Source organism: Myodes glareolus, chromosome 16, assembly GCF_982192425.1.
Source record: "Myodes glareolus chromosome 16, mMyoGla1.1, whole genome shotgun sequence".
Classification (NCBI taxonomy): Eukaryota; Metazoa; Chordata; class Mammalia; order Rodentia; family Cricetidae; genus Myodes; species Myodes glareolus.
Window position 1 is genome coordinate 52586154 of NC_142041.1, and position 25605 is coordinate 52611758.

The window sequence follows — 25605 nt, forward strand, 5'->3', positions numbered from 1 at the left end:
GCATTTTTCTCTGCTCCCCTCCCTGCCTCTCCTCTTACCTTCATCCCTCTCCCAAGATCCCCATGCTCCCAATTTACTCAGGAGATCTTGTCTTTTTCTACTTCCCATGTAGATTAGATCTATGTAAGTCTCTCTTAGGGTCCTCATTGTTGTCTAGGTTCTCTGGGATTATGGTTTGTGGGCTCGTTTTCTTTGCTTTATGTTTAAAAAAACACTTATGAATGCATACATGTGATAACTATCTTTCTGGGTCTGGATTACCTCACTCCATCCATTTTGTCATTATGTTTTTCTGCTGTTTAGTACTCCATTGTGTAAATGTACCACATTTCCCTTATTTATTCTTCAGTAGAGGGGCATTTAGGTTGTTTCCAGGTTATGACTATGATAAACAAAGCTGCTATGAACATAGTAGAGCACATGTCCTTGTGGCACGATTGATACCCAAAAGTGGTATTACTGGGTCTTGAGGAAGGTTGTTTCCTAATTTTCTGAGATATCACCACACTGACATCCAAAGGGGCTGTACCAGCTTGCATTCCCACCAGCAATGTAAAAGTGTTCCCTTTACCCCACAACCTCCCCAGCATAAATTGTCATTCATGTATTTGATCTTGGCCATTCAAGATTTCAACATAAAGCCAGCCACATTGAATCTCATAGAAGAGAAAGTGGGAACTACACTTGAATGCATTGGCAGAGGAGACCACTTCCTAAATATAACCCCAGTAGCACAGACACCAAGAGAATCAATTAATAAATGGGACCTCCTGTAAAGCTTCTGTAAAGCAAAGGACACAGTCAATAAGACAAAACGACAGCCTACAGAATGGGAAAAGATCTTCACTAACCCCACATCAGACAGAGGTCTGATCTCCAAAATATACAAAGAACTCAAGAAATTGGTCATCAAAAGAACAAATAGTCCAATAAAAAAAAATGGAGTACAGACCTAAACAGACAACTCTCAACAGAGGAATCTAAAATGGCTGAAAGAAGATCAAGGAAATGCTAAATATCCTTAGTCATCAGAGAAATGTAAATCAAAACAACTTACACCTATCTCACTTTTCTGCACATAAAATCATTCATACATCCTCCAGCATAATTCCACCTCCACATATCATCTTCAACGAGAGTGGAAAACAAATTATAAGCGCCATTTATTAGACACATATCAAGTCCTCTCTTTCTGGGGCTGAGGAGATAGAGTGGCGGTTAAGAGAACATACTGTTCTTGCAGAGAAAGGGCCCAAGTTAGATTTTAAGCACCCATGTCAGTGGCTTCCAGCCACCTGTCATTCTAGCTCCAGGGGAACCAACACCACTAGATAGTTCATTCACGAACACATACCCACACACCACACAGAGACACATAAAAATATACATATTAAATATTTTTTTAAACTTAAAAAAAAAGAACCTGTATTTCCTAGCAGCTCACAGGTCCCCAAGGAATACCTATGTTTTAGACTTCTGAGGATGTATATGGGATAGCAAGTGGTTAAGGAGAGTAGTACAAAAGAGAAATAGACTGGAACGCACCAGAAATACATGTATGAATGGTTTTCAATTATTTTCCATGGGGGGAAACTTCTCATTTTACAAGTAGCCACAGGTATTTCTAGGCAGTGTAGTGTTATGTATTATGGCAGATAAAATTTAAAATATACAGACTATGATTTCAGTAAATTAATCATGAGCTAAAGCAAAGCAGAAAAAAATGCTTATATACCTTTATGTACACACAGGTGCGCGCACATACATGCACGCGCTCACACACACGCCTGTCATTCAAGTCATAAGGACCTGGAGGTAGAACTTAAAAAGACTTTAGTCAAAATAAGATAGGTAGATGTGGGGTGGCTTTTACTCCTGGAAACAATAAGAAATCACACAATAAGTATATTTTTAAAAAATTATATTTTTCGAATCCTGAAACACCAATAAGTTATTTATGAAAGACACCATGACTATTTATCTTTTTCATTGTCAAATTATCAAATCTGATAAAAATAATCATATTTTAAGTTAAGAATCAGAAGCAGGCACAGAAAAGGAATCTGTGTGGCTTTCTCACAGTGCTGTGAGCAGTGAGTTAGCAATTCAATCTGTAGACAGAAATCCCTGTCACTGAATTACGCCAAGTTGCTTTGTTACCAAATGAAGACTTTCAGTCAAACATGTAACATTGCTGAAATGAAGAAATATTTCCAGTATAAACTGGCTGGAACTGATAAATCAAGGATTTCATCTCCTCAAATTCATTCTCATAGTGGTGATTGTTCTTCCGAGCTGCAAGAGAAAAATAATGTTCATTTTTTTTAAAAAAGATTGGTTGACAAGATTTTCAAAAGACTACTTTATAACAGTTCTTCCTGAGATCAGGACTATTCACTGGGAAAGAAAGGGCAAGAAGAAAAATGCCTCAGAGATGCATACAATACCAATACAGCTGTGCCGACGTAAACACAGTCGCTGTCGTTAGAGCAGCTCTCGTCCCCCATTCAGTCTACCGTTCATTACAAGGCTAAATGTGCACAGGACAGGACATGGACCCGCTACCAGGGAAGTATAGCTGAGCGGACATGCAGAACTAAATGGTGGACTTTACAGCACACCCGCACTGGGAGGGTGCACAAGTTAAAGGAGTGGAAAAACTAAGGTGAGTGCCAGCAGAGGAAACAAGGCAGAATTATTCAACAAAGGAGGCCAGCGAGAGGCTTGTAGATGGGTGAGAACTAAGCTTTGAGAATAATGTCAGAGTCAATACAGGTCCTGATGTTTTTATAAAGCATGTTGGCAGATATAGATCCAACAACCATCATAAGATTTAGGCTATAGCAAAGCCTGCTCTGCCCACTAAGGTGTCCACTCCCGCCCATGGAGGAAGATGCTCCTTTGGGCCAACACTACACATGGGATGGTTTTGTTGTGTTTAAAACTCACTTGGATGTTTTTCACAAATTCCTCCATTCAACTATATATAATTTCAAACGCAGACCAGATAGAGTTTGTTAGATTTCTAATGTGAGCAAGAAGGCAGACAAAAGGCATAGGGGGGAAGCTGGGGCTAAGATGAACACTGGGCTCATCGAGTCCTCAGCTGGTCACCTCAGTGATGTCTGTCCCCTGCATACTGCCTCTACGCTCTCGCCAATACCACTCAACGTACCTACGCCCAAATTCTCCTTTTAACCACAAGTATAGAATGCATGAAAATCCAGACTAATAACTTTTCTCAGTATCCCATTGCTTACAGACAGACAATCATAAAGCCCCAGGCTGTGACAGGATATACTTCCATTTATATCATTGTCTTGAAAAAATAACAAATAATGCCCCAAAATTATTATAATTACATCATTGTTCTTGAAAATCAGAATTGAAAGTATTCAAGGAGAAAAAAAGAACTCCACATTCTTTAAATCACTGTTCAAGGATTCAGACCACTAGATCACAGATGGCTCTGTTAAATATAGTTGCCCTGACTTTTAATGACAACCTAATATCTCAATTTCAAGACCTTCACATTATTTAATATTTCTAATTAAATCTGTAGACCTTATTTAACAGCTAAAGAATAAAAAATATACAGGAGCCAAGAGAAGGGCACACAGTTTCCCTCCAAAGTCATAATAGAGTAAAGAGATCATACACCCACATATACATTACCTTCAGAAACAAGGAAATCTGCCAAGTAAAACGCAGTCTTCACAGCATTTGGTGCGTGGGAAATACCGTCCAAGTTTTTCCACTCATATGGGGCTTTCTCAGGATGCCACTGGACAGCATATACTGGATACTTAAATCCTGAGTGGAGAACACACAACAGTAAGCACAAAGAATGGTTTATGATAATGTTCCTACACTGTTTCATGCCATGTACAAACCATATAAAACACTACAACTCACCAAAATCACAACTATAAAAGTTGCACATATGGGCTCACACAAAGCATTGCTTGTGGCCAGGACATCTTACTGATTTGCATCCTCTTAAAACATGAATGTGAGTTGTAATTTCCCGGAAATGAGAGTGAAGTAAAACAGCTGGCTTGGGAATCCTTCCAGTTCAACAGCAAGGTGAACGGTTTCTTTGACTGTGCATCTAATCTAGGGCCACACCCACGCCAAGTATACATTCTACCAGTGAGTTCTATCTTCAGGCCTGAGTGCACACTCGGCTCTAGGTCTGCGCCTTGCCCCTCTTCATACATTTTCTAATTCCACAATGACTTAAGGAAGTAAGAACAAACCATGCCATCATTTTTATATTCACCAATCTGTCTTAGCCTGTGAGATGATTAGTGACTTTAGGGAAACAATTGCTAAAACAAACTTTGATAGTTTAAAAACAGCTGTACTCTGAGCGATTGTAAGTCAATTGTGTTTAGAACTCTTAGATATTATACATACTCTTAGCTAAGTAAAATTACTTAAACTTTTAGATTAGGATGAAAACAGTTCAGTGTGGGGAGAAAGTCATATAAGAGAAAGGCCGTTTGCATGCTGACTGGTTAGAACTGAGAAAATGTCATGCATCACTTCCTCACCTTTCCTACATGCTTTAGCAGTTTCATTTTTTAGGACGGTATATATTTCTAAAAGTCTTTATCCACATGTGTCTTTCCTCATCTGAATAGAAAGCAACATCTGCCCCTCCCCATCGGTGCTTTAGAATGGAAACCACGATGGCTCTCGGAAAGCACTTGGAGAACACAGCCGTCCAGAGAAAGAACGCCATCCTCTCATGCCGCACTCCGACTCTCCACTTGCACAGCAGGTGGAGAGAAAGGAAACCCTGCACCCAGCCTTACTGGAGCGCACAAGAAGCAAACAGTGCCAGCGAGCAGCTCTAAACACAAACCCCTCACATCCCCCTGCCTCCTCTCCCTCTCACGCTGCTGCACTGTCTCTCTCTATTCGGGGAGGACTCACAGGCAAAAGCAAGGCTGAGGTTAAATGTCTAAAGGAGGATTTATCTGATAATCAGGCACACACAGACATATGAATGCTGACATCAGAAACAAGTAAGGCTTGCTCTTTAGAAAATGGTTATTGAGTGCCCAAAGGCATTCTTCTGCAACTGTAGAAATTATAACCCGCGTCACTAATTTAGAACAAGATCAAAAGTGAGATAAAAATATGAAGAAGTGGAGCATCAAGGGCTCCTAACTCACGGCTGTCATCAAAGTATCAGGCTCTGAAATTTTCACAAGAGTCTGGTATGATGACATGATCAGAAGAACCAAGGAACTCAAATCTCTAATTACCAACCCTATACTCTTGTTTAAATGGCCATTCGTTCATTATCTCTGTTTTCCCCAAAGCCCCAGAAAAAGGAAAGACAAAACTCCAGTTCTCAGCGGGCTCTTAGTCTAGAGGGAAAGACAGAGCTTGAACAAATACAAGTAAAGAGCAACATTCCCAAGGAGCACAGAGCAAACACACAGAGCACCAAGACATAAAGAGGAGAATGGTGAAGAAGGCCTCTCTTCATTCAGAGCTGGCTTGAGTTTTTCAAGGTAGAAGAGAGCTTACCAGAAGGCGTCAGGGACATGAGGAGCTTTGGGTGACATGAGAAAATATGGGAGAAAAGAGAGGTGGGAAACAATGCTCTGTCTGCAGAGGGCAGAAATGGATGTACAAATCTCAAAGGAACACAGTCTGCAGGGAAAGCAGCAGAGAGTACGGGTTACCTGACCAGGTAACTCTAGGCTTGTTTCTCAGTGAGATTTCATGCTAGGTGCAAGGTAACTGTATGGGCGGTTAGGAGGAAGCTGGGTAGAGAGGAGAAAGTCTATACAAGATGGGCTTGGGAAACAGAAATCAGCCTAAAGTTTTTAGAAGCAGACAATGAGGCAGGGAAGCCAAAGTGGACTCAAGATTTCTACTGCAAGATGTTTGGGAGGTGATGATACTAGCAACTGGGTGGAAAGGTAACAACCTCACTTCACCCTGAGCTGACCAACATTTCTCAGGATTTCCTGCATAGATATTTTTTCCACCTCTTGGTTTAACAAATAAGCTATGATTTAGGAGTATTCCCCCAGATTTGGATGCTGGAAAGTTAATTCCTAAATCTTGTTACTGGTATATAGAAGTGGAACCTGTAGGAATTAGGATTAGAACAGGTTATTATGGTGAGGCCATAATAACATTAGTGACTCTGTAAGAAGGAAAACTGCCCTGATATCCCTTCGTGATTTGCCCTGTGAAACTCAGTGATGCTCTTTACAGCTAGGAGGTCCTCATCAGATGCTAACACTATGTTCCAGGACCCACCAACCTCCAGAAGAGTGGAGATTAATAAACCTCTATTCCTTTTAGATTATGCAGTCTCAGAGATTCAGTCACAGCAACATAAAACAGATGAAGTCACAGTGGCAAGGCCAATCTCCAAGTAACAATCACTGCCCCTCCTTTCGGTGGTAGTCTCCTCTCTAGGACTCTGTCCTCTCAGGTCGCTCTCTCCAGCCTCACCAAATCAAAGAGTCTACATGATACAAAAGCAGAGAAAGTGTCTTCTGTCTCTGGGTCCCTTTCCTGTTTCCAGCTCCTCCAAATACCCCATCAGCCTTTTCTCATGGAGGGTCCCATTTAAGTTTACAGCCATGCAGTCATCACACATTCTGAGAGACAGAACATAAAGTCAGGAAAGTAACATCTCTTAAAAACCGTATTTGCCACCACACACACTAAAACAACCATGTGTTACCAACACTTGCAAATCCCCTCTTTGGTGTAATAACTACTGTAATAATTGTACGTCTCCTCTATGAAAAATATTTCCAAGTTACTAACAAGAGTTATAGATATGTCCTGACATCATGTTTTGAAAGATCATAGAGATGAAAACTAGATCGAATAGATATTACCATCTAGGAGGAAGCCTGGTAGCACACACCTGTTGCCACAGAGCTCAGCAGGCTGAAACAGGAAGACTGCTACAGGCTGGAGGCCAGCCTGAGACAGAGAGTTCCTAGCTAGCCTGCACTACAGAGAGAGATTGCCTCAAAAAGCAAACAAAAATATAGTATATATTTTGTTATGCTTTTTTTTATTAACTCAAAAATTGTTTTCGCCGACCATTCACAATGAGGCACACAGATGTATGCTGACTTAGATAACAGAGTGCCTTTCTCCATCTGGTCTTCATCCTCAGCCTTCACCCTTCCTTGACCCTCACTCTTCTCCGTCATCACCCCAGGTCAGCCTCAACTGATTTGGAATGTGGACAGGATGTTCTGTCTTTGAACTCTAAAGTCACATAACTTCACTCCCAAGAAAAGAGGTCTATAAAATTAAAACGAGAAAATTTTAAGTCTCTATGCTCTATAGTGGCACATACCTTCCATGGATGAAATGAACTCTATATTGCCATCTGTATTTGTTGTTAATATATTGAAAACCTTCTTTAACTTCGCATTTTCTGTAAAGTTCTAAAATATAAGAATAAAACAGGGGTCAATTCTGTAGTTCCCCTAAATGTGTTCTGTTGCCCAAGGAGATACTACTGGTTGTATAACCAGGGGATACCTTCACAGAGAGGCTCCACTTGTGAAAATTCGCAGTCAGAGGCTCTAATGCTAGTGACACCAATAACTCGGCAGGAAAATTCCGGAACATTCTGCCCTGTAATGCACCTAAAATAATTTAAGCACAGAGAAATGACTGAAACACATAAAAATATAAAACCTACTAAGTCACTTACCTGCAGCCAAACAGCAGTCATTATTAAGACATAATTAAGATGAGTAAATGGTGAGCACAGCACATTTCATGAAGTGTCTACAGTCGGGCCAAGGCCTGGCCAACATGGGTACAAAGATGATATGCTCCAGATGGAACTCCCTGTTTTTAAGTTTCTAATAACTACAAATAGGCTAGCCATGAAAGAACAGAGAATCTTAACTCTGGGTCTCAGTAACCTCTGAAAAATAAGAACAATTTCCAAATCTGTATGCTTGTGTTCCCAGAAAAGGACGTAGCATTTCCAATGTATTTTCAAAGGTATATAGAACTTAAAAGGAGAGGACACGGAGAACAGATTAATGAAAACAAAAGGCCATAAAAGAGCCTACTGCTTTGTAAACCAATTCAAACTTTTAAGGTGCAGGGCTGGATAGACGACTCAGCAGTAAAGAACACATGCTGCTCTTGCAGAGGATTCAGGCTCAATTCCTAGCATCCATGTACAGCAGCTCACAATCACTTCTAACTCCAGCTTCAGGAGAGTCTACTCCTTCTGCTCTACACACACACACACACACACACACACACGACAGAGAGAGATAAAGAGAGAAATAAAATTAAATTTTCTTTTAAAATGTATACATTTTAAAAAAGAAAAAAAAGAGAGAGACACCCTGCATGACTAGGAAATGCTGCTTCTACAAATCCCAGTGGTAGGTGTGGGACACAGCCTTACGAATTGCTGACCAGGGAGGAAAACGAGACTCCTAAAGCAATATAAATTGTTTCCATTCCTCTCAGTTGCCCCCAGAACTAAATAGTAAGATCCTCTTGCTGAAGATACCACACCTCTTGAATACATAAAATGAAGAAACCCAGCTGGAACTGGGATGGAAGCTTCCTCCCTGCTGGAGAGCTTGCATAGGACCAGAAAGTGCCGTGCAAGTTGTTGGGGGAGAAAAGGCAACAATGGCTTAACCCAACTGTGAACCCTGTTAACTGCAGTGCCAACCTGAAAAGCAGGTACGATAAGAGTCATAATTGCTACAGGAGTAAAGCAACTTCTCTTAGATTAGAGTTAAGGCTGCCTTCAGAGGAGAAAATATATGCCTGGGCCTATAAAACCCAGACACCTAAAATAATTTAAGTATGGAGAAATGACTTATACATGAAAAAATAAAATCCACTGAGTCACTGACCGGCAACCAAACAGCAAACATTATTACGACATAATCAGGATGAGTAAATGGTGAACAAAACACAGTGTTTCCAGAGAAGCGCCTGTGGTTGGGCCAATGCATGTCTAACATGGACGCTGGGAAGATCACGGGCCCTAAAGGGAAACTCACTACTGCTGTTTAGCTAAACTGACATGGGTGACAAACCATAATCTAAATATTTGTGTTTATACCTACAGACAAATGCTAGCCTTTAAAGAATGCTAGCTAGTTAAAGAATTTTCTCTTTGCAATGAATGTAGACTCGTGGCTCATCAAAGTGATGAGAATAAGTGATGCTTGAATGCTCGGTCCTAAACAGGACATTCATCCCACCTTCTCTACAGATCAAGGGACATGGCAGCAGCAGGAGGAAAGTGTAAAGGTCAGAAGAATGCTTGGTCCTAAACAAACATTCATTCCACCTTCTCTACAGATCAAGGAACATGGTAGCAGCAGGAGGAAAATGTAAAGGTCAGAAGAATGCTTGGTCCTAAACAAACATTCATTCCACCTTCTCTACAGATCAAGGAACATGGCAGCAGCAGGAGGAAAATGTAAAGGTCAGAAGATAGCTCAATCCTAAACAGGACAGTCATTCCACCTTCTCTACAGTTCAAGGGACATGGAAGTAGGAGGAGGAAAAGGTGTAAAGGTCAGAAGAATGCTCAGTCCTAAACAAACATTCATTCCATCTTCTCCACAGTTCAAGGGACATGGCAGCAGGAGGCGGAAAGGCATAAAGATCAGCAGACAGGAGGAATGTGAAATACCTTTCAAAACACAGAGAGGCGGGGTTAAAATCAGTGAGTCACAAAACAAAAATCAAAAAGACATGAGGAAAAGGAGAAGGGAGGAGGGCAGTTAATGGGTAGGAGGGAGAAGAGGGAGATGAGAGGCTGTGGGAGAATAAATATGCATTATATTCATGTATGAAACTGACAAAGAACGAGTTTAATCAACTGAAGAAAGGCTAAGCAACCAACCAAGGAGAAAGGAGTGCCAGCTAAGCCAAAGAAAAGATCTGCTCCGCAGACAGACAAAGGAAGCGCTGTTTCTCCACAGACCACCTCAGAATGGGGCTGATTACCAGAGAGACTAGCCATGTGACTAGGGAACTTAGAAGTAGCCATCCTCTGGGAATGGGAGAGGCATGCGGGACTATAGTCAGGCACAAAGATCAGAATACTAGCACAGGAGTGAAAACACAGTCCCAAAGTGTCTAAGGCTGACACCAAGTCAGGCCTCATATTCTTGTCAACAGCTTCAGTTGAGAACCCAAGCACCCTGAATAATTGCTTTGGTGTATAAACTGAGCTTCTGTTATATTGCAACCCCAAAAGCCCAACCTTAAACATATACTTCCCATAATGTTCTTACAATGATTGAAATAATGAAAATAAGACTTTTGAATGTATGGACATTCTATGAATTCTATGAATGATCACTACCTTTCCCTCCCAAAATCCTTAATGAGAATGTCTATAGTTGGTAGCACTTAATCAAAATGATCTAGAATTTAAATAGAATTTGTTTTAGATTTCTAAGCATGTCTTAAACCACTGAAATTTCATGAGTAATATTATGCTATGAGATGATTAATACTTAACTCTTACATTACCAGAATGGGGCTGACTACCAGATAGACTAATCAGTGACTAGAGGACTTTCAACCAGCCCAAACTCTGGAAATGGAAGAGGTTCAGGAGACTGAATTCAGCCATTGAACAATAATTCAAACATGCTTTGAAAGAAAATGTCAATAAAAATTCCGGAACTCTAGAAACCCAAGCTCATGGAAGTTCCAAGATGATAAGCAAATATAAGTACCTTCCTGAGCTCTGTGAAGTTGCAGCAACTTAGCAAGAGTGTGTGTGTGTAGCCTGGCAATTGTCTTTCAGTAGTACACAAACACAATGGTCTTGCTGGGCACCGAGCCCTTTAATTTGTGAAGTCTTGCTAATTCCAAGTGTTTAGTGCCAGAATAAAACTGCAATATAATACACTCAAGACAGAAACAACATGTGTAGACAAAGAGAGAATTCTGGCATAAGAGCAATAATATCTACTTATAAGATTTGTACTTTAAGTATTACACATGCAAACTGGAAATCATCATTTTGATTAATTCTCAGAAAGAATTTGTAGAAGTAAAAACTTTTTCAGTGAAAAGACATGAGACTAAGAGAAACTGATGGTTTCTGAATTTTTAACCACATGACCCTGAGACCAATAGAAGCAATATATTATCAAAAGACAAACTTTCCTGTCATCTCCACAAATGAGTAAGAGTGAATTCATGGTCTTGGTCGCCAAATAATTCAAAGACTAGTAAACATTTCCGACTTGATACTCAGTGTTTACTAGTCCTGTTGAGAAATATTTTTAGAAGAGTTGGAGTGTATTTTTACCTTCAGTGAAGTTCAATGGCAATGGCACCGAGACAGTGTTTGTGAGCGTTAGTAAGCTCTCTCCGCTAACCAGAAAGGCAAGCTCCTCAAATCCAAGGCATGTTCCCCACACAGGAAAATAGTCTCCATCGTCATAACTCTTTGGGAGAATGAAAGAGAAAACTATGTTCATTCAAACTGTGCAGGTATGTGTTTGTCTGCCGTCTGTCTCTAACAAGCAACACACAATATTGCTTATTATTACTGCAACACAGATTTCTGCAGGATTTTCTGGGATTCGTAAGTAGGCTATACTTAACCTGTTTTCAGAAATACTCTGAGGCAGGTTAGAAAAAGGCAGTTGTGGGCACATTATGTCTTGATCCAAAGAGTTTAAAAGGCCATGAGTTATTTAGTCTAGCTATTAAAAGTTATTAAGCATGTATCTCAAAAGAGTTGTTATTGAGGAAAATGTTTAGGAGAGGCTGGCAAGATCTGAATGCCAGAAACAATAAATGAAAAATTGCTAACAATATGTCAAGGGAGAAACAGGAATCTAAGACACCACAGCAGAAGTGCAAGTCCAAGGCAAGGCATGCATACTGTCTATGGTCTGCATGGCTAACACACAGGGCCTGACGTATGTGAACTGAAGTTCTCTGATAAAGCCACATCTGTCTTGCAGAGTCTCGACTGACTAACTAGAACTTTGTGCCTGTGTCAAGACAGCATGCTGCAGACTAAGAGCCCGAATTATCTGGAGCTATCTTTAATCTCTTTTACTAGGCATTTATTACCAACCTCTGTGTCTCACTTGATATGTTTATTACTACTAGGTACAGTCTTTGAAATATAATGCTGAATGTAGCAAATATCTGGCTTCCTCAGCCCTAAAGCTAAAACTTTTGTGAGCTAGCACCTGAATCTCACATAAGAGACCTGCCTGCTCTACTGTAGTGTCTCACCATCAACTTGGCAAACTAGTTTTTAAACTCCGTTTGTTCTGTAACTCTTATCTTTGACTTGTACTTGGCTCAGAATAAAACCTCTCCGGCATGAGCTGTGTCTGGTGTCAGCATGTGGCTCGGAAGAAGGGTGACGCTGGATGGAACAGCCACGAGGAGGAGAGTTAATAGCGCAGGCATCACACGGGTACATAAAAGAACAGCTCACAGAGAGGGACGAGGTGTACTAGCTGTGAGGAGTGGCTCACTCCTAGAATCCCGAAATTACATGAAACAAAAATAACAGGTGGAAACAGACACTTGATTCCCGCACAACACGTGTCTGATTGCTACGGGGAGTAAGGCTGGACTATCTGTAAAGGAAGCAAGACTATATCCTTTATGAAAGACAATCATCCTATGAAAAGAGACAATCCATTTAGAGTAATGAGCAATAGCAGATTTACCTCTATGGCCTTGTTGTAAAATATTCTGGCCACTTGGGAATACTCTGAATGTAATATGCTAGCACTTCCTCCAGGAAAAAGGATTCTGAAACAAAATCAATTAAGATATATTTTTCTCCATTCACCAAGTAAATAAATATGCTTCATTTATAAATGTCATTATTACTATTACATTATTACTATATAATATTTATAATCTAGCCATTCAGAAACTATTGTGGTTAATAATTTTGCACATACTCTTTTAAAACTTCTTCAATAAACAAGCTCATTGAGCAAAATATAATCTGAACAAAACGAAAGCAAAAAGAGAGAGAGAGAGAGAGAGAGAGAGAGAGAGAGAGAGAGAGAGAGAGAGACCGAAGAGGGTGGAGATGAAGAAACAAATCTCCAGGTGTGGCTGGCTATGAATTAGGGTGATGAGCAAGGCCAAGCCATCTATAAATACACATCTATTTTAATTCGCAAGTGAGAATAAAACTACAAAGCACATAATAATCATAACATTTACTTTGATTAAAATTAAATATCTACAAGAATTTGCTTCTTCACAATCCTGATACTTCTTAAGAAATAAACAGAGCTGGGCAGTGGGGGTGCACACCTTTAATCCCAGCACTTGGGAAGCAGAGGCAGGGAGATCTCTGTGAGTTCGAGACCTGCCTGGTCTACAAGAGATAGTTCCAGGACAGGCTGAGACAGACAGAGAAACCCTGTCTCAAAACTCACACACACAAAAAGAAAGAAATGAACATAGTAAGTATTAGGAAATCCTGAAAATCCACAATTGTCATTCTCAGAAGTCTTAGATGAGTCACAAATGTTAGATTTCTTTTTATTCTACCCAAATAAATAAAATATATTAAAAAATTATGATGTTTTTATATCAGGTTTTTAAATTAATGTTAAATGTTTTATTTCTTTAACACATATTGAAAGAACCACTATATTGAAAAAACAATAATTTTCAATATATCCTTAAGATAACAAAGACCTATTCAAAAGTGGTCTGGCTTTTCTGGCCAACAAAAGTTGGACTGAACATATTGAAGTTCTAAAAATATTTGAATATGAGTTTATAATATTACGCTGGAGTCTTTTATTTTTAATTTGTGTGTGTGTGTGTGTGTGTGTGTGTGTGTGTGTGTGTGTTAGAGATAGAGAGGTGTATGAGAAGAACACGTATTCTCTTTCCACATGTGGGGATGAATTCAGCTCACTAGGCTTGTGTGACAAGTACATCTTAGGCCCTCTTACCAGACAGAGGCTATTTTTGCATTGAAGAAATATATCATTCTTCTTCTATGATTCAGGCTTGGTGTCAGCCTGTGACAAGACTGGCTTCCATTGTCAGGAAACTAAGTCTGTGTGCTGAAACACAGCAGGAAGCCCTGGATGACTGGAGGAGCCCAAGCCCCATTAACTCCGTATTTTAAAAGCTGCCTCTGACCACACCCAACTCATGGGACCTTACAGTTCTTTACACAGAAAAACTGGACCAACACCCCAGATAACAGTCTCCCTGAGCACAGGCTCCATACTTTGTCTCATACGTGTTCTTCCATAAAACAGTGCGAAGTTCACTCCACGTGACCTCACGGAAAGTATTTTTTGAGCTTACATTATTATACTTTTTTTTCTGTTTATTTCAGTGTAATTTTCACCAATCTAGTGCCCAGCTTTCAGAGTCTGTGCTGTGGAGAGGGAGTCAGTCTCTGGAAGAAGGTCAGTGTCTTAACTTCCTAGGTGTCTTAACACAACCTCCTTAAGCTGAAAGCAATAAAGAGTAGTTTTCATTGGCTTTCAAATCCCATTTTATGGGCTAACTACTCACATAGTTTATGGTGAAGCAGAGAAATTTTTCTAAGAACTATTCAAATTACCTCTGAAAGATGATCAACCAGTAACCTCAGACATAAAACTTGGATATTTCAAAATATTTAGGCATTTAAACAAAGATTAAGTTAAAAAATCATGGGTCCTGTAAGTAACAATTACACATTCCTACTTGCTTCCTGCCCAGTACTAAGACTAACCCTGAACCTTACGGACCAGGCAAGTCCTCTACCACTGGGCTGCACTCGGCTCCCTTGTCTTTTTCTTTCTCAGACTGGTGAACTTTCTGCTCTCTTCTCTCGGGCTCCCAGAGCACTGGGATTACAGTACAGGCTTTCAGCCTCCAGGTCTGGTCCTACCTCTCATTCTTCACTGCACCTTTACATCTCCCTTCAAAACGTTCAACAAAAGCACTTGGGAAATTATCAGAAAACTTTAAGATAGCTCTATAGAAACATACAAAACTTATACGGACATGTTGCAAAACTTTAGTATGTACACACTGACACACTGTATTAAGACTTGATACCATATCAAGCCAACTTACCCATTAATAGATCTGAAAAGTTCTGTATATTGTGTATGTTGAAGATTGAGCCTGAAAATAATAAAAACGGTTTTACAAAGGAAGTCATTTCTGAAGCCTAAGGAAAAAGAAGTCACCACCTTAATTTTTAAACATTTAAATAAAAAAATAAGACTTTTTAGGTACTGCAGATTGAGCCCAAGGCCTTGAACATACAGGGCAAGTGCCACAACACTTTTACCTAAATATCAGACAGTATTGCATTTCTACACTAGAGGTATAACTTGTCAAGCTATGAAAATCACAGGATTATACCCTGTGGAGCTAATTAGAAATGTTAATCTGTTTTTCTGGGATTAATTAAATTCAATATTTTAAAGTAGATGCTAATATAATCAAACACCGGACACTAGTAATATCTATTAGTCAAGAAACCTAAAAATATTCAGCCATTTTATATAAAGATAAAAAAAAATTGAAAGTTTTATGGGGCTGGAGAAATGGTTCAACAGTATAAAGTTCTTGCTGCTGTTCTAAAACATCCAAGTCCAGTTGTTCATACACGTGACAAGCTACTGTGTTACTGCAGATACAGTTCTTACACCCTCTTTGGGCTCTGTGAGTACCCGCATGTGCACACGGGACACACACATACACACACACACACACACACACACACACACACACACACACAATACATCTTTTAAAAAGCTTTACTACCACACACCTTACCTACAGGTAGCTTGGAGAAATGGAAACTGTATGAATGGACACCAAATCCCAACATCTCATCCCCTCCAACCAGCTGCAAAGGACTGAGTACTCTACTTGAAATCCAGAACAATCCAGATCTCATGGCACACTATTTACAGACCTCTGGGACTGGCTCAGCTATTCTGAAGCATACTTGATCAAGAATCCTTACAAGATTTCCTAGCAATCACCATATTACTGATGATTTTATTTCTTTTCCCCAGAGAAAAACTAAAGAAACTAATCCATAAACATTTTTAATTAAATCACAGTGTGGTATCTGTAGAAAGTGTATATGAAACACAATAACTCCCCGACACTGTTTCTACAAGACCTCTCCATACACCTGTCCACACACAGAGTGATAAACGTTTGCACTCCTCAGTAGAATTCGGTCCATTTCTACCCCAGGAAAGAGATACAGGTGGATATGGGTGAATTTAGAACATGACTCCTGTTGTTGCTAAGTGAGCTGTAGTTCCTGGCATGTGCCTATGCTCTCCCAGTAAACTTTCCCAGCTCTCCTCTAAGTCGCAATAAACTCTTGAAATCCACGTGGGTTGTTCCAAAGTCACAGTAAACTTCTTTTCGGTTCAGAGCCTCAAAGCCATCAGTGAAACTCCTACAGAATGATTAACTGACGGGTGACTGTGCCTCGCGGTGGATAAGGAGGGAGAATGTGAGTTCATGTGTTCTCAGTATCCTGACAGTATCCTCAGTAACCTCTTCAGACTGTCCCACAAATCTCAGAATCTTCCTCATGGACCACGATTGGCAGTCACTACCACCAGCTGCATACCAAAAGCCCCTGAGTCGGCTAACCAAGTAGCCTCCACACCATCTGTGACTATGCTTTAACCCTGATCCTCACTATTAATAGGCAACATGATTGAGGAGTGTGACATGAACATACCTGTCTCAAGACAATGCCAGGGAAAACAAGGTGTGATTTGAACAATGAGGTCATTTGCTTCTTGTCAGATGTTTCTAAACACAAAAATTCTTGTCAGGTTGCCCACTGGCCCTATTGCTAAGGACACCATATACTTTAATTGCACAATACAAAGAAATCAAGCTTGAACTAATCTGAAAGTTTATTCCCTGCTGGTTAGCTTTCCTGGTGCCAAAAGGCAGAATGCAGGAAGCTAGAGAAGAAAAAAATCATCTCAGTTGAGAATCTTACAGACTGCAGTACCAGCCTGTCAGGCAGGATGTGTCCTCTGGTGCAGTCATGGCATGGCTGTTGGGGGATAATCAACTGCATTCTGGTTTAATGTGAGGCTACTCTAAAGGACGTTCACGCTTGGTGCTATGGATGTGGGCAAAGGCCCATGGCTGGGGAGATCACAGGCTCTAAGTGTAAACTGCTTCTTCTGTTTTACTAAATGGACATGTTGTCAAACTGTTCCCTAAATATTTATTTATACCTATAGACCACTGCTGCCCCCAGCCTTTGGCAGAGAAGCTTCATTTTTACAGCAAATGGTGATTAATGCAGAAACTCATAACCAAGGTGATGAGAGTGAGTGACTGTTGAATGCCCAGCTCTAAACAGGATACTGGGATCACTCCAAAGTTCAAGGAACATTGCAGAAGAGACTTAAAGGACTTAAGAGCAGGACAAAAGGGAGGACTCGAAGATGCTGTCTTCTGGATATGACATAGTCTGTGTATCCAGGAACTCACAGCAGCTGCAGGTGTCTGCACAGAGCCTGCACAAGATTGGGCTAAAGAGCGTTCCGCCAAGTGTGGAAAAAGGACTCAGAGGACCTCATCCATCCCCTGAGAACTACTGGCAGTCATGGCTGCCTAGGGAAGGGAGGTTAAGTCTTCAGTGGTCTAGCTACTGTTGAGTTGTCCGGGCTTGTAGGCCCATATTTCTACATGGTATGGCAGCCATGCTCTCAAGCCATAGCTGGCACCTGAGGTGGTCACATACCCTCCCAGACAGGCTATCGCTACCCTAACAAAGGGTCAGGATGTTGTTCTGCGCCTTTGTAATTTGGAGGTTGCCTGGGATAGAGATGCTAATTCAGGCCTACATGACAGAGCTGGCATACAGAGCAGGAAGATAGGGAGACATGACAAAATGAGCATAGAAAGGTGTGGTCAAAGGTGTGGACGTGACTAAAGCCATTCACCTGGTTACCTGGGAAATAGAACGCTAATGAATTTCCCCCTCGGTTTATGTTTTGATATATAAGGCTGTTTGGAGAATAAATGCAGAGGAATTTTCAGGATGTGAACTCAGGATTTCATGAGGGATCACTGGGAATCTCCCTCCTGGTAAAGCCATGTGAGTTGTGTCTTTATTCCTGTGCCTCCAGGCCGGTCCAGAGAGAGAGTTTATGTTGGGGATGGATCCCGACACAGGCTCCAGGGAAGAACTCTCACAATGTCCACTGGTTAAACCAGGAGGATTACAAAACAAAAACAAAACAGACATGAAGATGGGAAGGGGTTCGCTGGGATGAGAGGGTGGTTGGCAGGGGTGGGAGGGAATAGGAAAAGATAAGGCTGCTTACGACATCATACACTTTGGTCGTAGGACACAAAGAAATCAGTCTTGAACTGAGCAGGAAGTTCTTCCGCTGGCTAGCTTTCCTGGCGCTGAAAGATGCTACACCGGCTTCTGGCAGAGGAAAGACACCAACGGTCTTACCTAGCACTAGATTCTACATGATGAAATAACAGACCTGGCAAGCAAGATGCACCCACTGGAACAACAGTGGCAAGACTGTCTGTGAGAATAAACAACCATTCCCTTGCTTGAATTTGAAGCCTGTCCCACAAGAGGGCTTTCATGAATGCTACTGTAAATATAGTTAAAACCCATGGCTGAACTCACAGTAGCTATGGTGACAGGCACGAAACTTACACAAGATCAAGCCAGTTAAATGTTCCAGCACACATGGGGGAGGGGCTACCAAGGCCCCACCCCCAGATAAGGAGCTGATGGCAGTTGGTGGCTGATGCGAGAGGAGAGTCACTTTTCTTTTGAGATATTGGTAGGTTGTCCATGCTCCAGTGGATATGAATATGAGCCCCTAATTGGATTTACTGGCTGAAAAATGTATTGTTTCAACAGACATGAAGTTGAAAGGGAAATGTATTTGGTGTGGGCTGGGAGTCCTACAGGAAGTTGGAAGAGGGAGGGGGTGAATATGATCAGGATACATTGTATACATGTATGAAATTTTCAAAGAAACTTTGAACTATTATTTTTAAAAGAGTAGGAATGAGTGTGTAATCATAATGCATGATATACATGCATGAAACTGCCAGGGAAATTTTAAAAAACCTTCTCAACAGTTCATGAGAAATAGCTTCCTGTCTCCACAATAAAATGAACCCAATACTGATGGAACAAGTGTAGCTTCAGTGGCATTAACAGCCATGGAGACCAGTGCCAGACGGCAACAGCTCTCCTACTGACAGGAAGACCTAGGAAACTATTTTCAAAAGCCAAAACTTCAGTCTTCTGATGTATAAACGTTCAAAACTATTTTAAATGCTTTGTGAACTAACTGAGCGTATTCTAAAACAGATGGGGCCAGCTTGGGCTGTGGTGTTCAACCTTTCAGGACCCTGTCTTTTCTAAGAGTCCCACAGTTGGAAATGGCAACCTGAAAGTACCAAGTCCTGAGAAAGGTAATCAGAAAAGGGTAGGCTGAAACCAAGGTCAAGCATCACCTACAGCAAAATTCTGCCCGGGTCTCCCATCCACCTTCTTCTCCCCTCTGAACCAGAAAGTGGCCCCAGCAACCAATCTAACAGTAACGCTGCAAAAAGTCTCTTCATTGTACACGTAGAATCTCTGCCCCAAACTTTACAGTTACTACAGGATCACATGATCCCAATTTCCAGCAGTAAGTCTCAAAATCAACTTTAGTGCCAAAGCTGAAGTTTAGCCCGCATGCTGACAATCAGGTTTTCAGTCTCTCGTCATAACTGCTACTATTCCACAAGTCATCTGGTTTCCAGACTCCCCAGCTTCCATCACTCCCACCTCTTTCTCTCTCTGCACCCTTGGATTTGATGAGTCATCATTTTTACTGATTTTTAAGGCCACGTACCTATCAACTCATAACCACAGCCTTTTATTTCACACCCACACTCTCAGCAGCCTCTGGACAGGACTGCCCACTGTGATGGCTCTGCAGTGTCTCTCCCACATCTGCACTAACCTCTTAAATAGTGTTGTAAAACTTCCATAAACTTTGAAACACTGTGCTGGAGACTTTCAGGGGCCTCTTACTCAGCTCTATAACTTGAGTAAATGATTACACATGAGATCAGATTCAGCACAAACAAATTAAACACTAACCTTCGGGGTAAAGACAGTTAATCAAATGTGAAAGGTGACACAAGACAATTCTTATGAATCTCAACATAAAGACTATTTTTTCCTGAAACCATAAATCTGAGATTCTCAACCTGTGAGTCATAACCCTTTTAGTAAACCTCTATCTCCAAAAAATTTACATTAGGACATATAACAGTAGCAAAATTACTGTTATGAAGTAGCAAAAGAAAATAATTTAATGGCTAGGGGTCACCACAACATGAGGAACTGTATTAAAAAGTCATAACATTAGGAATGGTGAGACCCACTGCTCTCAATCCTAATATTTGCACTTTGAATACGAATAGCATGTAGATTATAACTCCTTAGTGCATTTATGTGCACAATAGGTTGCAATGGTGTTTTGGGCATGAATTTTCACAATAGATTAGATGAGAATTCTACAAGATTCTCGTGCACAGATTTTAGCTGACAGAATAAGTGCTTACAAGATTTCTGTCTAACTTTTCTCAAGTGAAAAAGGAGTGATGCAATCAACCCCTTTGAGCTGAAAGTAGGAGATTAACCATGTTATTTTCCTGAGTCATATCATAAAATAAATACTTTTGTAAAAGTGTTTTTATTACTATATTTCTTTAAGTGTACGTGTACGTGTGTGTGTGTGTGTGTGTGTGTGTGTGTGTGTGTGCGTGCGTGCCCACTACATGTGTGTTGGATCCCACACAGCTAAAGCTATAAGTGGTTGTGAACTGCCCTACACGGGTTCTGGGAAGCAAACCTTTATCCTCTAGAAGAGGATCAAGTGCACTTAACCACTGAGGTATGTCTCCAATCCCAAACTGAACACCTTTAAAACTAAAACACCTCTCGTTTACACGGCAGCAACACTGATACAGTCATCACTGACAAGCTCTGGGCAGATGTTGAAGTTTATGTATAGCCATCTTCTAAATGATGTCCTTCATCCCTTAAGTGTTCCCTTATGCTAGTAGTTGGCAGAAAGCTGACTAAACTGGAGATTCTATTATGATTTTTATAGTGTCTGTGAGGAGTCTCTTTTCCGGGGTGACGGAAGCAATCATGTCTTTCTCAATGCTAACAGACATATAGCATACTTTCGGTGACATTATAGACATACAGACCTTTAAAAACAACTTAATGGGAGCCTACAGGCAATAAGTTTATGGCTGAAATCAAAGGCAACTTCATTTAATGATGCAAACATAATAAAGAAGGCATTCATCTTAGAGATAAAAGACCACTCTTTACATCCATGGCGGAAACCCCAGAAGCATACCTTATGGGTACAACTCTTGCACCTGCGGACTCTAAGTACTTCACATAGGATGCAGCAATGTAATATTTTCCCAGATTTCTCATCTCCTTGGTACGGCATCTTTGCATTAATATTCCTAAATTTTTTTAAAAAAAAAGTATTAATTTCAAGCAATTTGATTTATTTCTTACTCAAAACTGAATGGTGGCACAACGCAAATGTCACTACTTTGGTTTCTCAGTCTGCATCTCCTCCAAGTCTACTACTGGGAAAGCAGTGGAGAAGGATGATCGCAGTTTCTTACCTCACCAGGAATGTGAAAGAAGTCCCCAAAGTAAGTTTACAATAGCCCCAGCTTTCTTCACACAACCTCAGACAACTCACGAAGTCTACAAGGTGCCAACCCCTTGCCCCACAAAGACACATTTCTATACTTGTTAGCAAAGTCAACATGAAAATACCTTTCATCTCCATCTCTCTAAACCATCTGTCTAGGTAACCAGCATTAACCAAACTCATCGAGACTATTAGAAGGTCCTTATTCTTTCTGAAGGAACCCTCAAGCTTTAGTTTCCCACAGAAACAAAGCTGACTCCTTCATCCATTCACTATTGGTTAACCACACTGTATGCCAGGCACTGAACTAGGTGCTAAGGACACAAGAATTAAAGAAAAAGAAAAAAGAAAAATCTTTACCCCACAGGCTTCAATAGTAGTGGGTGGAAGAGGAAAGAGGTTAAGACAAACAATACAGAGATCCTTTTTAGATCCAATTATGAGGGCTGGTGCTTCTGTCAAGACGGAACACAAAGAAATAGGTGTCCCATTTAAGGTGTCTCTTAAACAGGGTGCCAAGTCCTCCCGGGAAAGCAGAGCAAGTCTTCAGCAAGGTGGCGCAAGTCCTTCTGGGGAAGATACAATGTGCCGCTTAATCCAAAGCATCAGTGAGGTGGGGCAATGAACCATACACCCACATTTGGAAGAAGAGAAATTCAGGGCAAATGAACAGTGCCATGCCAAGGTCATGAGTTAGCCGGTCACTCTGCAAGAAGTCCATCAGACTGGAAATATGTAAGAGAAAGGAAGAAGGCAAGAGTTAATGGGACAGAGATACGCAGGCCAACAGGGGCTACCATCTTCATTATATTCCTCAGAGGTTACTGGACTTCAGAAGCTCTGCAACTTCCTGCTCTGTCCCTCACATCTCTCTGAATTCCTCTTACCAACAAAACCCGAGTCCAGCACACTGACATCCAACATACATCAATGAATGACCGTGTATGCTTAACATGTACAATGTCTTGGATCCATCCCTAGCCTCCAAAAAGTGAACAACGAAAAAAACATCACATCTGCTCATTGACTATCTGTGACTCTGTGAGTCAGCATGTCACTCGCACCGTCTCAGTGGAACAATCACATCGGTATTCTTGGCTTCTTACAATAGTTGACATGAATCACTCCTGAATATCAAACATCCAAATGTATGTAGTAAGAATGTTTCTCTCCTCCCCATCAGATAAGATAGTCTTCACAATGAACAATGAAATTTGGCTAGGAAGAGTACAGCAGGACCCTGGGAGAGAGAGTGATGTAAAGCAGAAGGGAGGTGCTACAAGGACAGCATGAAGAATCATGGGAACCCAAGTGCCTGCAACAGTAAATCAATCCCACCATCATACCCCAGCCCATTCATTTGTCCCATTCCTAGGCAAAGAGTTCAGACTGTATGCCCTGTCTCTCAACATGTGCCCCAAATACCATGTGCACTTCAGGGTATCTCACAACTTCTGTGGCTGTCTTGTCCTTGAATCCTTTGTGTATGTGCTCCATCAACTATATTATCTTAATTGATGGGGTAGAGGGGGCTTCCAGATAGCTTAGCAGTAGGTACAGGCTACTAGTAGGTACTAGTAGACAGGTTCCTGAGTCTGAGGACCTGAGTTCAATCCCCAGGACCCATATGGAGAAAGGAGAGAATTGACTCCTAAAGTTGTCTTTTGACCTTCACAGGTGCATGTGATAAGCATGCAATATAGCTGATAACTATAAACATAAAAGAAAAATAACTAACATGCAAAATAACTATAAATATAAAAGAAAAAATGCAGTTGATCAGGTTAGCCAAAAGCATACTTTTTGCCATACTTAACTGAGAGTTGCTTTGATTCTAAAAAACAAAATGAATGAATCCTGTCATTTTTTCTTTTTTCTTTCTTTTCCCTAAACCTACAAATGCAATTCACTACATATGTTACACGATTAAACTTGAAGAATCTAACCGACACTGGAAACAGCTATGGAGGAAGGGTTTCAAGTGTTAGTAAGCAACCCATTTGAAAACTGGATCATTCCTGAATTCATAAACTAATTTTCTAGTTTCTGTTTAGTGCTCACCTGTAACAACAATCAAATGACATAATCCTACATACGTTAACCCATAAACATCTTTTGTCCAATTTTAACCAAAATTTCTCCTTGGTGGCTTTTCAAATGTCTGATATGATTGCAAATCAATTTTACCATCTGAAATGCAAATATGCTGGAAACTACTATATGCTTTACTTTTCAAACAGAACTGACATTCGAATCCTCAGAACCACTGTTGTTACTTGATGCCAAGAACGGCAAAGTCCAAGTCACATTTTAACTCCTTACCTATTTCACTTTTCTATTTAATTTATTGTATCTTCATTTATGTCCTCAACCCAAAAAAAAATGTGAATAAATTTAACCATGTGCAGAATTTCTGGGACAAGAAAGGCAGGGAAAATGGTGGGGACGCAGAGCAGGAAAAGTACCCCTCACACTGGAGTCTGGTTGAATCCTCCCACCAGCTAACACTTAGGAGTGGATTCACGTTTATAAAGGTGTTTCTCCCTTCCCTGCGGTAAACCTTTACTTCTCTAGGAATTTCACTTCAGTTGCAGTAAGACATATCCTAACCCCTCAGTCTGCTCAACTCTTGAAGTTCTGGTTTTATCCTACACAGAACATCTCTGCATCCTCCTTATAATCTTAATTATCATCATGAAAAAAGAGAACAGGAATAGAGAGGGAGGTCCTGTGGAAACCTCTTGAACAATGACCACTTGCTCATTAGAAGTGGAGTCTTCTGAGTAGACTCCATGCTCTCTCGTGTGCTTCATTTTTACACTGACAGTCTCTCTTACCACTCTTGATAAATCCCAGTTCGGCTTCACAACTCGCCCTCCCTGAAATTCTTTTACGCTCAAAAGCGGAAGCCCCAAATCCTGAGTGTGCCTGAGCTGTATGTACTTCCTAAAGACCACTCCAGGCTGCTTGGGGTGCCCGGTGGCGGCGTGCAGCTGCGCCTTCATCCGGACCCCGCAGACGCCGTCACTTCTCGAAGGGATCAGTACAAAGTTCCTTTGATGAGAAGCCGCGGGCGTCGTGGGTCCGCACACCTCTCCGGATCAGTGACAACTTGGGGCTGCCCCTCGTTGACACCCGTCCCCACCCTGAGTGCGTCCTAGCCGTGGTACCGGGCCTCCTTACCGATGATGGGTTTTTTCGGGCCGCGCTGTTGGGGTCTGGATAGCCCGGGTCTCAAGGGCCCGCACAGCAGCAAAGCCAGCAAGCACAGCAGGTGGCCTAGGCTCGCCATCGCCCCCTGGCCGGCCCGCGCCTCCGGCCGCCTTTCAAAGGTTCTGCGGCGCGGCGCGCGCGCTGGGAGGGCCGGGCGGGGGCGCGGCCCCGAGGCCTGGGCGGTGCTTGGGCCTCGAGGGCGCGCACGGCCGCGCCGCTCAGGCCTATGGGAAATGCAGTCCGGGTGCGCGCGTGCGGCGGCCGCGGGGCGGGGGCCGGCGGCTCAGGGAGCGTGCTCGGCGCCGCCCCATCGCCCTGCGCGCGACCCGTGACCCGCGGCCCCGCGAATTGCACGCGCCCGGCGACCGCTGCTGAGACTGTGGAGACGCAGCGGGTGAATCCCCGCTGGCCCCCGCGTGCTGTGTGTTCTCCCTGTGAACTGTTATGTCTCCGGGAGAGGTCACCCACACCGAACCACCGAACCGAGGCGACCAGACCAGGACCTGCCGGCGACCTCGGGTCCCGCCTGGCCCTGTGTGGTAACCAAGTAGCGGAGGCCTGTGAGGTTCTAGAAGTCGCCTAAGAACTCCGCTGCATAAAAGCATAGGTCCCTGGCTCAGATGTGCTGGCAGCATTCGATGTT

The 25605-nt window shown here is 41.7% G+C and overlaps 1 protein-coding gene across 1 annotated transcript; it reads right to left on the reverse strand.

Moving 5' to 3' along the window:
* Positions 1-1904: 1904 nt before the first annotated feature.
* Positions 1905-25094, reverse strand: Ggh (gamma-glutamyl hydrolase). The gene is made up of 9 exons (XM_085677292.2): positions 24933-25094; positions 21435-21549; positions 15100-15150; positions 12717-12801; positions 11327-11465; positions 7543-7649; positions 7355-7445; positions 3676-3813; positions 1905-2295 (listed from the first exon to the last, which is right to left on the reverse strand). The coding sequence occupies exons 1-9, from the start codon at positions 25039-25041 to the stop codon at positions 2174-2176; spliced, it is 957 nt and encodes a 318-aa protein (XP_085533418.2). The 5' UTR covers positions 25042-25094; the 3' UTR covers positions 1905-2173.
* Between the last annotated feature and the right edge of the window lie 511 nt (positions 25095-25605).

What these genes read in the sequence shown, in the direction of transcription:
- Ggh (XM_085677292.2), bottom strand. Translation starts at nt 25,041, where the DNA reads ATGGCGAGCCTAGGCCACCTGCTGTGCTTGCTGGCTTTGCTGCTGTGC. An exon ending in CCCGAAAAAACCCATCATCG is followed by an intron (nt 21,550 to 24,932) that starts GTAAGGAGGCCC and finishes AAAAAAATTTAG; the next exon opens with GAATATTAATGCAAAGATGC. An exon ending in TTTACAACAAGGCCATAGAG is followed by an intron (nt 11,466 to 12,716) that starts GTAAATCTGCTA and finishes ATTCTCCCAAAG; the next exon opens with AGTTATGACGATGGAGACTA.